Source organism: Epinephelus lanceolatus, chromosome 17 (assembly GCF_041903045.1).
Source record: "Epinephelus lanceolatus isolate andai-2023 chromosome 17, ASM4190304v1, whole genome shotgun sequence".
Taxonomy (NCBI): domain Eukaryota; kingdom Metazoa; phylum Chordata; class Actinopteri; order Perciformes; family Serranidae; genus Epinephelus; species Epinephelus lanceolatus.
The window spans coordinates 15,510,547-15,523,403 of NC_135750.1; the positions used below are offsets into that span (position 1 = coordinate 15,510,547).

At 43.8% G+C, this 12,857-nt stretch overlaps 1 protein-coding gene across 1 annotated transcript; it reads left to right on the forward strand.

Annotated features, from left to right (window-relative positions):
- The first annotated feature begins 230 nt into the window (after positions 1–230).
- Positions 231–9,672, forward strand: sparcl2 (SPARC-like 2). The gene is made up of 9 exons (XM_078160845.1): positions 231–557; positions 1,027–1,131; positions 2,548–2,620; positions 3,243–3,354; positions 3,575–3,693; positions 3,780–3,934; positions 6,188–6,300; positions 7,380–7,474; positions 9,229–9,672. Exons 2-9 carry the CDS (start codon positions 1,039–1,041, stop codon positions 9,282–9,284), a joined length of 816 nt encoding a protein of 271 aa, XP_078016971.1. The 5' UTR covers positions 231–557; positions 1,027–1,038; the 3' UTR covers positions 9,285–9,672.
- The last annotated feature ends 3,185 nt before the right edge of the window (positions 9,673–12,857 follow it).

Here is a 12,857-nt window from a genome sequence, read left to right on the forward strand (position 1 = left end):
GTGTTTGCACGTGTCTGAAATATAAAGGGAGCTTGAATGTGCTAACGGCAGGAAGGGAAGAAGAAGTGTGACCATATGTTCTCTCTGGCTTGTAAATCTCTCTGTGGACCAGAGCCAACTTCAATGAAAACCACCCCACTTCCAAAACAACTCATCCCCTCTCCCTCTCCTTTACTGTCTTTCTCAGTAAATACAGCTCTCCCATACTTTCCCCCATATTCCATCTCAGCCACACTGAGCTGCAGTGTCTTTAAACCACTGAGTTCAGCTACCTGTGCACTCACTCGGCTGCAATCAACAAAGAGCTAAGTGAAGGGAAGAAAGTCAGACAGACAGACAGGGGAAAGCAGAGAGGAGGGGTTAGATAAGGCAAGAATGTAAAAATAGATGGATCAAATGAAAAGACAAAAGTAAAGACTGCTGAAGAAGGCAGTAAAAAAGGATACACCCTCACAGGAGCTGGTGAGACGGAGAGACAAAGGTATCTGGCAACAAGGAAAAGAAGGAGAGCACTAACAAGGGAATAACAACAGAAGAAAGGAGTGACAGAGGCCCAGGTAAGATGGATTTTTTCCCAAGCAGGCAGGGGGAAAGAGAGTGACTTGTTAGACTGTAATAACTTCCTCAACTGAAAGCTGAATGTCCTCTCTGTGTAATTCAACCCTCTGTTTCCTCTGTAATGGAAAATAATTGTTTTCTTGAGACTCAATGAGCTGCATTGTTTCCCACTACATTATCGGAATGACTGGAAATAGAGTAATAGTCGTGTAAACGACACCACAGAAGAAAGAAAGAAAAAATGCACCTATTAATGGAGCATTATCTGGGTAAATTGATAGTCCTTCAGTGCTATTTATTTCTCAGCTTTTAACTGAAATGTAATTGATATCAAGAAATGTAAAGGTAGAGGGGCGACGCTGCTGGAAATAGAAACAAATATGTATGATCTTTTTCTGTATATGTTCAGCAGAGATAGAAACCACATCTAAGTGTGCCTGACTGGAGTCCAATATTTCACTCCTGCAGGATCATTTGTCAATGTCTACCCGCCCACTGGATGCTTCAGCCATGAACATGAGCTTGACCTTTGCCTTGTTTCTTGTCCTGAGTCTTCACACTTGTACATCCATGGTGAGTCTACCTCTGTCTGTGGCTTCTGTCCAAATTTTCTTACATAGTAGTTGGGCACAAAGTTTAAAGGGACAGTTCACACCAAAGAAAAAGACTTTTTTTTTTCTCACCTGTAGTGCTATATATCAGTCTTGAGGTAGGTGTAAGTTGCCAAGTGTTGGAGATATCGGCTGTATCTACCCTCTCTTGAATGTAATGTAGCTAGATGGCAATCAGCTCAACAATCATGAATCCAGAAATCATGACCAGGATACTCAAGGTAATCCACAGACCTTGATGTAAGCACTTTTTAATAAGGAACTATTTTCTTTCTACCAAACTACACGTATCAATCATAACTCTGCGAGGAAGGAATCGTGCATCTACTCCCAGCTCACCTGGCACCACTGAGCTAGCAAACGTTACAGCTCGGCCAAAGAGGAAGTGATTCATTCTTACATCTCGTGCTGTCATGCACACAAGCCTCTTGTCCGTGAGAAGATGCACGCTTTCCTCTGCATGGCGATACGGTTAGCAGGTGTAGTTAAGCAGAAACAAAATACTTCCTACATGAAACTGCTCACAACAAGTGCTGAGGATTATCTTGAGTAACAGGGTCATGATTTCTGAAAAGATACATTGCTGATTTTGGTGCTTTGAGAGCCACTAGCTGAGTGCCATCTAGTTCCATCATATTCAACATCTCTACAGCCAAAATCTCCAATACTCAGCAACTAACACCAAAACACTCTAGACTGATAAATACAGGTGATGATTCTGCATCAAACTGTCCCTTTAATAAAAAGAAAAAAGATGAGCTGGTTTCATCAGCAGGGAATGGTAAAAGATCACATGGATATTTTGTAAGATACCATCATGCAGTTCCAGTCATCAGGATTGTTTGGTGATAGGTGTTTGAATAGCAGCTCACGAGCGATGGAAGCATGGCTCCAGTAATTTGGGTCAGCATCGCACCTGTTTCTCATCTCATCTGGTAGGACTTTGGGGGCAGATGTGGACCTGGCACCAACTACAAAGTTTCTAGAAATACAAGTTAGGAATTGGGGCACATGGTGGAAGATGGATGTGATATAGAACGCATACCATTTTCATTGTGGTTTCATTTCATGTTTTTTTTAATCATTTACAGTACACTGACCTCAAGATGTTGATTTTTGGGATTATTTAGACTGCTAATAACCCTCTTCCCCTGCGATGCATCACAGAAATGATTTTCATGTGGGGGCACATCATTAAGGCTCATGATCCAGAGTTTGAGACAATAGGTTTGCATTGACAGACAAGTTCATACCTGAGTTAGTGCATGCCTGTGGAACAACATGAAAAGAAAAACATATGATCGTTTCAGCTCTGCAGAGAACATGATAGGGTGTGTGTGTGTGTGTGTGTGTGTGTGTGTGTGTGTGTGTGTGTCAGGGAGGCAGAGCCCAGCGCAGACAGAGGCAAGCTGAGGAGAGCCTGAGACCGTACATTGGCAGAGTAGAGCCAGGTAAGACTTTAATGTACAGTATACAAGAGGAATGCACGTCAGTTTTACATCTCTCATAGACACAGTAAGTTCTGCCTGAGGGTATTTTTGCTCTTTTTCTAAAGTCAAAGGTCCATTAAGTATAATGAGCTGCAGCAAATCAGTTTTTTCCACATCAAGTGATTAAAATATGTTGAAAATTGTTTAGATAGCTGGTACGTCACCTTTTAAAAGCTGTCAGGGAGAGTTCAGAGTCAAAAAAGTACAAGATAAATGTACATTAACATGTGTGATCTATATAGTTAGTATTCCTTCATTCATTTCCAAAAGAAGATATTTTGGCTGTAAATTCTGGACCTAGAACTGAATGTATAGCACTGGTGGCCAGGTGGTTGTCATCATTCATTTGCTTTTCTTTTCCCTCCTCTAACTTACTCTGTTGTTTCATCCACCACTCTGTGGCATTTCATCATCTTAAATAGACCCTTACAAGATAATGCTCTCATCCAAAACACCTTTAATCACTGAAAGCTGAATAACTGGTTATCAGAGCAGGCCTATAATCAGGCAAAGAAAACACAGACGTAAAACTATAGGAAACAGAATAACTGTGTTGTAACAAGATTGTTTCTTCGTGTTTCAGAAAAGCTTTGTGAGCTGCTGAAATGCCACAGTCCTGTGGGATCTTGGTGTCAGGCAGTTCAGGAAAACGGAGTCCTCGTCCCCAAGTGTGTTTGTCCTGAGTCCTGTCCACGGTAAACTGATTTTGATCATTTCTGTTTCTGACCAGCAGATGTTCTCAAATGTATCTTTCGTCTGTTTGCATAGTTCACTGTCTTTGATTTGGAAATGATGCACATATAAAACTGAAAAAAGATGTAGATTTTGGAATGAATTCATGATGTACACGTGTGCACATTGTACGATCCATCCTCACATCATGTTTTGCATTTGGGCATTGGCTCATGTGATCAGGCAGAGGGCACCAGTGTGCAGCGTTCTGGGAAGGACCTATGGGAATGAGTGTTTGCTGCATAAAGAAGCCTGCAGAAAGAGACGCCGCACTGGACTGGCTCACACAGGACCCTGTCTGGGTAAACACACACACACACAGCATTAGATATTACACACAGTTTCCACTGTGTGCTGCAGCCTGCCAACTAAGCTCCTTCTTGATCAGTCCCCAAGGCTAAATGCACCGAGGAGGAGTTAAGCCAGTTTCCATATCGTCTCCTAGACTGGTTTCTGCTCCTGAGTCGTATGGGGGAGTCCTACGCACCTGCAGCCCCGCCCCAGAGCTGCCTCAGCCACACCCAAAGGACACAACTAGCAAAGGTAGCCAGAACTTCACACTTGAGTGTAAACAGCAGACTGATACACCAGAGAGGAAGAGGATGATCGTAGTGAACGTGATTAATGATCTGTCATGACCTCAGCTAACGACGACACAAATGAAATCAATATCTACAACAAAATGTAATGCTAAAGGAACTATAGCCGGAAGAAGAACATACCCAGGGATCACTTTCACCCCCAGAGAAACCTAACACTGAACACAAAGTTGTTTTAGACACCAGACACCATCATCACACTAATATACAAACTGCGCTTCTTGCATTGTCCAGCCAAGAAATCGATGCTAACAACCCACTGTAAGTGGCAAGTTATTGTGTTGCTTGTGGTGTGGTCGTCCACAGATTGAGACAGGGGCTCTCAAGAACACCATGTATAAATAGGATTTGGTCAATAATCACTAAATTATTCAATAAGATGGTGAATGGAGGGATAACTTAATACCCTCCCGCCAGCTGACTTGACCTCCTGGCCTCAGATGAATTAAATGAACACTCATGCATTATTTTGATGATCTGAAAAATGATATACTTTTTTGTTGAGTGAAACTATTTTTGTGGCACTTCACACATCTCCAACACTGTGTATATATTACCTAGATTTAGGGTTTCGTCTTTCAATATTAACTCTAGGATAGAACTTTTTGAGAGTCTACAGCCATGCTAGCGGCTCTGTGAGGCTGTACTTAGGCACAGTGATGCTTTGAGCTAAAAGAGCTAATGTCAACGGTGGATCAGCCTTATGTTCCCTCAGCCCTATGTTCCCTCAGCCCTGTGATCCCTCAGCCCCGTGATCCCTCAGTCATATGTTCTCCAGTGCTGTGTTCCCTCAGCCCTATGTTCCCACACCCTGTGATCCGACAGCCTTATGTCTTCTCAGCTCCATGCTCCTTGAGCCCTGTGATCCCTTAATCCTATGTTTCCTCAGCACTGTGATTTCTCAGTCATATGTTCTCGAGCGCTTTTCTGTGATCCCTCAGCCCTATGTCTCCTCAGCTCTATGTTCCCTCAGTCCTGAGATCCCTCAGCTCTATGTTCCCCCAGTCCTGAGATCCCTCAGCCCTATGTTCTCTCAGCCCTGTGATCCCTCAACCCTAAGGTTCCTCAACGCTGTGATCCCTTGGATATATGTTCTCCAGGGCTACGTTCCCTTAGTCCATCAGTCATAGGGCTGATGGATCGTCGATCCATCAGCCCTATGACCTTTCAGCCTTATGTTCCCTCAGTCCGATGTTCCCTCTGCCCTGTATTCCCTCACTCCTATGTTCCCTCAGTCCTTTGTTCCCTCAGTTTTATGTTCCCACAGCCCTGTGATCCCTTAACCCTATGCCCCCTCATCCTTATGGTCCCTCAGCCCTGAGATATCTCAGTCATATATTCCCTCGGCCCTATATGCCCTCAGCCCTATGTTCCCTCAGCCCTGTGTTCCCTCAGCTCTATGCTCTCTTAGCCCTAGGTTCTCTCAGTCTTGTGACCCCTCAACCCTATATTCTTTCAGTCCTATGTTCCCTCAGTCTTGTGATCCCTTGACCGTATGTTCCCCCAACCCTGTGATCCCTCAGCCCTATGTTCCCTCAGCTCTATGTTCCCTTAGCCCTGTGATCCTTCAGCCCTATGTTCCCTTAGAATTATGTTCTCCTTAACCCTATATATTTTAAATTAAATCTGTCCCTTTGTTCCCTCAACCCAATGTTCTCTCATGAACATTTTTTCCATCTTAAATTACACCTGATGTTCCCTCAGTTTCCTTTTCAAAATCTGTCAACAACTTTTTTAGATAGCACACTAACAATATTGATTAAACACACACCAACAGACAAACATACTAACTGGAGTTAAATCACTACCTCAGTGGCGAAGGGCCTGATCTGAGGGAACAAAGACACACTCCCACATCTTCCAAACAAGTATATGTTTAGCAGGTATAATCGTATAATGCTTACCTTCGTAATTTAGCATGTTAGCGCAGGACTAAACACAAAATACAGCTGAGGTGTGTTGGGCAGATTAAAATTTAGACCTGATGATGGTGCCTCTTGAACATTCAGTACAAAATCTCATGGCAATCCATCCAACAGATGTTAAGATATTTCAGTCGGGACCAAGGTGAAGGATGGTTGCCAGGCAAGCGTGTCTAACAGTGCATGGTAATTTCATTTACTGGCATATAAATGAAATAAGCACTGCAAATAACGATAAACTGAACACTTTTATCTCTCTTCTTTTCTCTCTGTAGCAAAGATTTGCCATACTGGACAAGAACAACGATGGAAAGTTGAGCCGCAGGGACCTGAGGAAGCTGCGTTACAAGAAGATGCCTCTGGAGCACTGCGCTGCACAGTTCTTTCAGTCAGTACCTCATCCAGCAGCTACAGTTTTGCCTCCAATATTAGAAGTATTGGATGACAGGAGAAATTATATGATGGTGATTCAAATTTGAATGAAATTAGCACTGGCACCTTTTTTTGTTTCTGAAAAGTGAGAAGGACATACCATCACAGCATTCACATACACTAACTAATGACTCATTTGGTGTTGCATGTTTTTTTCAGGCAGCCAGTTGCATGGGAGGAAAACAATCTATGATTACATGGCCTATTTAATAAGTGGGTAAAATCCTTCCTACCATAAGGTGACTGAGTTGTCAATAACGTAAGGGCAGTGTTGCTCACCATGTTCACATCACCATCACCTTATGTCACACAAAGGTTCATAATGTGCACCTTCTGTCTCTTGCAATATGTTACTTTCCAGCTAATTACTGAAACACCAAGGGTTAAAATGTCACACTGCGATGCATTTCGCCCCCGCTCTGTGACCAAGCTGCACCTCCCACCATGCTGTTCTCTCTGCACGGCATCTATCCATTCATCCTCCATGCCAGCACCCGCTTCCTGTGTCCTCCTCCCCTTCGATCTTATGACCACCCCATCTCTCCATCATCTGGCTCCTCCTCCATGTTGAAGCACTTCTTTCCCCCTTCTGTGCTTCCTACTTTAATCTTCCTCTGACTCCTTCTCCATCAATCCTTCCCTAATTTCCACTCATTCTTTCATCCTTCTATCTCTCCCCCTTCTCCACCACTCATACTCCCACCCAACCCCCTTTTCTCTGCCAGTCTGCAGTGACAGGTTTTGTGGGAGTAGGGCTGGCTGTGTCAATGTCAAGCCATTCCCAGCAATGATAATGTTTATTACCCACTGTGTCTCCCGCTGCCCATGGATTAACACAAATTGAAGGAGTACCCTTCAGAGACAATGCTGCAGGGTGAACTGAAAGACAATGGCTGTTGAAGAGCCCCAGTGTAGTTGCGTCTTCATACCATCTCCATTTGTATCAGTCATGTTGTGTGTGCATTCAAGTGTATGCGTTCATAAGAGTGAGTGTGTTATGATGTCACCATGTGTTATACTGTGCTGTGATTGCAGGTCATGTGACCGCAACAGGAACAGGAAGGTGACCCTGCGAGAATGGACAACCTGTCTGGTGGATCGCTCCGAGGCCTGGTTCTACCATTTCATGTGTCAGTCACAACTTTTGCCCAATGTTGCTGTAGTATCTCATCGTTACAGATAGATGTTGATGAAGGTTATAGTTTACTGTTTAGTTTATGTGTTCTTCCATAATCATCCACACATTTTTTCAGTTTTACCCCAACCTTAGGTCTAAAACAGGATCCTTTTTAGAAAAAATATTTCCTGGGTGATGATTACACTCATTCATTCATTCAAGCAGCAATTTAGTATTGCACGTCTATAAACTTTGTGGACTACCAAGAAGCAGATTAAAACAAGAATGGTGAAAAAAGATGCAGCGGAGGCCGAGACATGTTAACTTTATTGACTTTAACTGAGGGCAATAATGACATTAATAGGGTCTAGACCAGGGCTGTCAAACATATGCCCCGGAGGCCAGAACAGGCCCGCCAAAGGGTCTGATCTGGCCCACTGAATGACCTTGCACACCTAATAGTGATGCACTTGTGGAGGCTTAGAGGTGCCAGGTTTCAGGAGCTGAGTAGCTTTCTTCATGTAAAATGTTGCTTCAGAGGCTTTTCCACCCCGACCAGAATACAGTTCTTCTCTCTTTGTTTAGTTTGGTGTGGTGATGTCAGGATTACTACACAGGAGTGGAAATGTACAGAAAAATGCACATGTAATGACAACAAGTAGTAGACTGACTTCTTTAGACATTCCAGGATATTATGGTTTTACTGGTCCATCCCACCCGCGAACAAATCCGACTGTTTGTGGCCAGTGAACTAAAATGAGTTTGACACCCCTGGTCTAGACGAAGTACTCCTGATGATGAGTTAAATGCACTCAGGCCTGATTGTTCATCCTTGGTATCTCAGATGTTAGTATCTATATTTCTTCTCTTGAATTTTAGTGTCTGAATTTGATGAGACGCCAAAATTCAAGATACATCATTCAGATCAGAACACAGGCATCCCACTGTTTTACTTGATTTTTAACCATTTGAATTTTAAAACTTTTTTTTAAATATTGAACACTTAAATTTTCTGTCTGAATTTGTGCACCCTACAGATACTGCACATACATTGGAAATTACGTTTCTGCACTGACTGCACAATTTTATATTGGCTGATGATCACATGAATTCAGATAGATGGTTTTCAGTGTAAAATAATTTGCTGCTATACATTATATTGCATTTAAATTTCAATATGAAAGATATACTATGTAGGATTCTTCTAAAAAAAAACAACAACAATGTATATACTCATACAGAAGAAGTCCCTCTCAGTCATCACTTATGACCCAGTAGAGGTGTGTGGTGGTGTGTTTTTCTGCAGAGACTCTACTCTTTGCTTGTATTTTCTTATTTTGTTCCATTCTTCTGTATGGGACATTTATGGACATTTATGTGCACCCCCACAACACTTAGGTGAGGTTGGAGCTTTATAAAAAGGTAGCAATCAGGTGACAGACTGTAGCAGCAGGCATTCAAGGGACACAACGCAGAATAAATGTTAATATAGCAAGGCAAAATGCAAAATGAGAGTGAATCTGGGGTTGGCTGCATTGTTGGCAACAATCCTGCATAGTATACATGTAAGTATTTAGTAGTGATTAGATCTCACAGCCTCACATCTGTTTTGCATACAAGATTCCAATCTCTCAGATTCATTATTTGTCCATTTACTTTCACTGACATTTGCAACATATTTGCACATTTGCATTTTTTGTGCAAAAGAGGCCTTTACCAAGCCAGTAAAACCAATTGTTGATCTGCTTCTTTTTGTTTTATCGACAGCAATGAGGATGGGCTCCCGCCAGCTGTGTCCTACAATCAAAGAGAACTACCTTTGACATGAAAACAGCCGTGAACTCTTGCGTGTCTTTTGTACTCTAAAGAACCTGCTGAGGACCACATCACCACAGTCACCCGATTCTAAAGCTGCACGATGGCATCTCTACACACTGCTCACGCATCTGTTCCACGCCAGCAATGCAGCTCGTAACAAAGTGATTTATAACCTCATCAGTTCTCAAAGTCTGCTGGTTGTCTGTGCATTCATGTGTGTAAATAAATGTCTGGATGGACTGACCGCCAGCCGTGTTAATTACATTAGCTGACATTTGTACATTTGTGTTGTAAAAGAGCAGAGACAATAGGCAATATCAAGTACCAAATTACATGGCATGCTTTGAATAAGCAATTAAAGAAAGGCAGGATGACAGCAGTGCAGACAGACAGCGTGATGTACACTGAATGACAAACTAGATGGGAAATAAAGATAAAGGGGAAAAGAAGCGCTTAGTATGGGATGACGTGACCGGAGAAGAGACAAAGAGATAATAAAGGGGGAGAAGGGGAGAAGTAGAGGAAAGTGTCATAATGCACTGGAGGAGAGCAAGGGAGGGAAGGAGGCAGGCAAAGTGACTGAAGGAAGGAGAGAGAAGTATAAAGTGTGTTTGTGAAAGATGGGAGGAGGTAATGCACTGTAAATGGGAGTTGAGAGTAATGGAGTAATGCATAAAAAATGGATCAGAAATGAGGGAAAGACTGGGAACAGAGAGTGATGGGGGGAAGGGACGGCTGAGAACGTGGGAGGAACTGAGGAGAAGAGAAATGCAAGAAAAAGGGTTTTGATGCTGCAAAACATTTCCTTTATCGCCGCCTGTAAATAGCATCTGGGAGCATGATGCAGAATATTTGAAACACTTGACCTCTGTCAAGGTCAGAAAACTTGCATGATGCAAGTGTGCTGACTTCTTGTACCATCCGTAATATGTCTAAAAACTCTTGTTGCATCTTGTTTGTTTGCCTCTGTTGTGTGTGTGTGGACGCGTGTGTGGTTATGCTCGTGTTGGTGCTACAAGATCAATAGGAGGATGTGTGTATGGCCTGGGGTTGGTTCTTCTTTGGTATGACTGGTTTCTCTGGACTAATTAGCCTTCAAATTTACCATGCCTGAAGGATGAAGAGGGGGGTGAGAAGGAGAGACATTGGAAAGAAGATGAAGAAAAGGAGGGGGGGGGGGGATTTCAGCACTGGATGTGAGATGCAGATTCAGTGCAGACACGAGGCAAACGAGGACCGAGGACTGCTCGCTCTACATGTCGTGCAAAAAGAAAGTGCATCATCATAAATATCAAAACAAGATGTTTTCATCCCATCAGATTTTCACTCAAAAACTTTTTGATAAAGTGGAGTGAGCCCACTGGAGGGCTGCAGTGTGGAGAAAAACAAGTCTGAAGTGGGTGAAAAACGAGGAAAACAAGCATGAAGACAGAACAAAAGTGGAGAGATTAACTGTACCGGACTGAAATGGAACTGTATTTGCTAATGATGAGTGACCTGCGGAACGGCAAGCTGTTGGTCCTGTCTCTCCGCTGTGTAAAAACACAAAGTCCTTACCCCCACTACCACCTCCGACAAACATCTCTCCTCAATCGCTCCCTTCTTCCCCAGGGACTACTTCCTTTATACGAAAAAAATAAATAAAACGAGCTGTTGGGGCCACCCCTGGAGGTCCAGCACAGCCTACACACACCTCCTCCTCCTCCTCTTCATCGCTTCTCTTTCTTTGTGTGTCTTCATACCCCCCCTCCTCTGTGTTAATAGATTCCCTCTCATTACCTCTGGACCTCCGTCTCCATCTCCTTCCATCCCCCCATCCAAACACAGAGGGGGCAGTTGTAGATTGATCCACCTAATCCTACTTTACCTTCCTGTCTCACACACACACACACACACACACACACACACGCTCACCTCCACTCCTACTGTCCTCCCCTGTCACACCCCATTTGGATATTAGAGGAGAGAGATATCTTTGTGCCACCCACCTCTCTAACCTTGTTCTCTCCCCTCCTCCTCCTCTGTTTGGTGCTGATCAGAGATCTGATCTGTGGTGGCTTGCTTGCATCACTCTCCCTCACACATTCACACACACACACACGCACACACACACTCCCAAGGGACTGTGACAGCACAGGAGCAGATGGGCGGCTGGTGATGACATGTTGTTAAAAATAAGGATTCCTGTTAACCCGTTGTCAACTAGCACACCCTCCTTCCCTCCCTCCCTCATGTCCCCCCATTTCATCTCATCTCTCCCTGTCAATTCCTCTCTATCACTTTCTCACTGTCAATCCCTCTTCCTCTCTTTACTCTCACACACTGTCAGTGTAGACAATTACTCACTTCCAAAGCCAACAGACTGTGGCAGTGAAAGCACGCAGCTCGAGACCCCCCGACCCCCAGAACATGATATTTAATACATGGTTGTCATAAAGACGGCCCCTTGCATAATGCATGGCTTGTAAGCAGACATCAATTATAGATGAAAAGGCCAGTTTTGCAGGTTCTTTTCATGCAATTATGCCAAATGAAATTTTTACTCTCACTTTCTGTCGCTCTCAGCGCGGATGGAGTTTGTCCGGTGACTGTATGTCCATAAATTATTAAACGGCAACACAAGAGGAGAGGAGCTGTGCGGATCAAAAGAAATATTCAGGCCAGTCACGATGGCAGTGAAACAGAGAGAGAGGATGCGTGTGAGAGCTTGCGAGAGTGTGTCACACAAGCCCGTGCATCAACTCCAGGTCTGACAGATGTCCGACAGATGACCAAAGTCTCAGGAAAACAGACTACATGGTGTTTCTGAAATTCACCCCCAAAACACGGCATAAAGTTGTTAGAAGGCAGCTCATACACAAAGTTGTATGTGTGCAGTAATCTCTCTAAGGTTAATCACCATCCAATCTTCAAAAGCAGCTGCCGTATCGTGCTCTGCCAGATTGCCGACTTTCAGAACTTCTTAGGGACTGTAAAGTGGGCCAGCGAATGGAGGGAGATACAGAGAGGAAGACTGGTGGCTTTGAAAGAGAGTCCAGCCGCAGCAAAGGGTCCTCACTCAAAAAAAAAAGACCAGTTGTGATACATTTATTAATAGCGCTCATGTGCCACATTTTTTAATTCTTTGAAGTGATGTTGCAGACAGAGACAGAGAGGAAGGGAGGGATGAGGAGGAGAAGGGGGGGTCGCTCAGATTTTAGCCTCCGGTCAGACAATATTCCCTCTGGGTGTAGTGGGTCCCATTCACAGCGACCTCAATAGCCCTACACTGAAGTACCTGGTGAATGAGTGAGAAAAGGCCCCATCACAGAGTGGGAGAGGGGGAGTTTGCACACAATGTGGCGAGCCTCTTTCTATTTTCCTAATGATATTGATTAAAGAGCTCAGGAGAGAGAGCACCTACATGAGGCCCACCATTGTGTGGAGATGAGAGGGCTGGGTGGGGTTGGAGAGCCACTGATATGAATGCACCTAATCCTCTGAGATCTACACTTGACCTATAGGTGGAGGACGTAAAGCCTTCAATATGGCCAACCTGTGTATAGAATTCATAGGTAGTCTCCGTCCAGTAGAAGTTC

What these genes read in the sequence shown, in the direction of transcription:
- sparcl2 (XM_078160845.1), top strand. Translation starts at nt 1,039, where the DNA reads ATGTCTACCCGCCCACTGGATGCTTCAGCCATGAACATGAGCTTGACC. An exon ending in TCACACAGGACCCTGTCTGG is followed by an intron (nt 3,694 to 3,779) that starts GTAAACACACAC and finishes CTTCTTGATCAG; the next exon opens with TCCCCAAGGCTAAATGCACC. An exon ending in TGCGCTGCACAGTTCTTTCA is followed by an intron (nt 6,301 to 7,379) that starts GTCAGTACCTCA and finishes CTGTGATTGCAG; the next exon opens with GTCATGTGACCGCAACAGGA.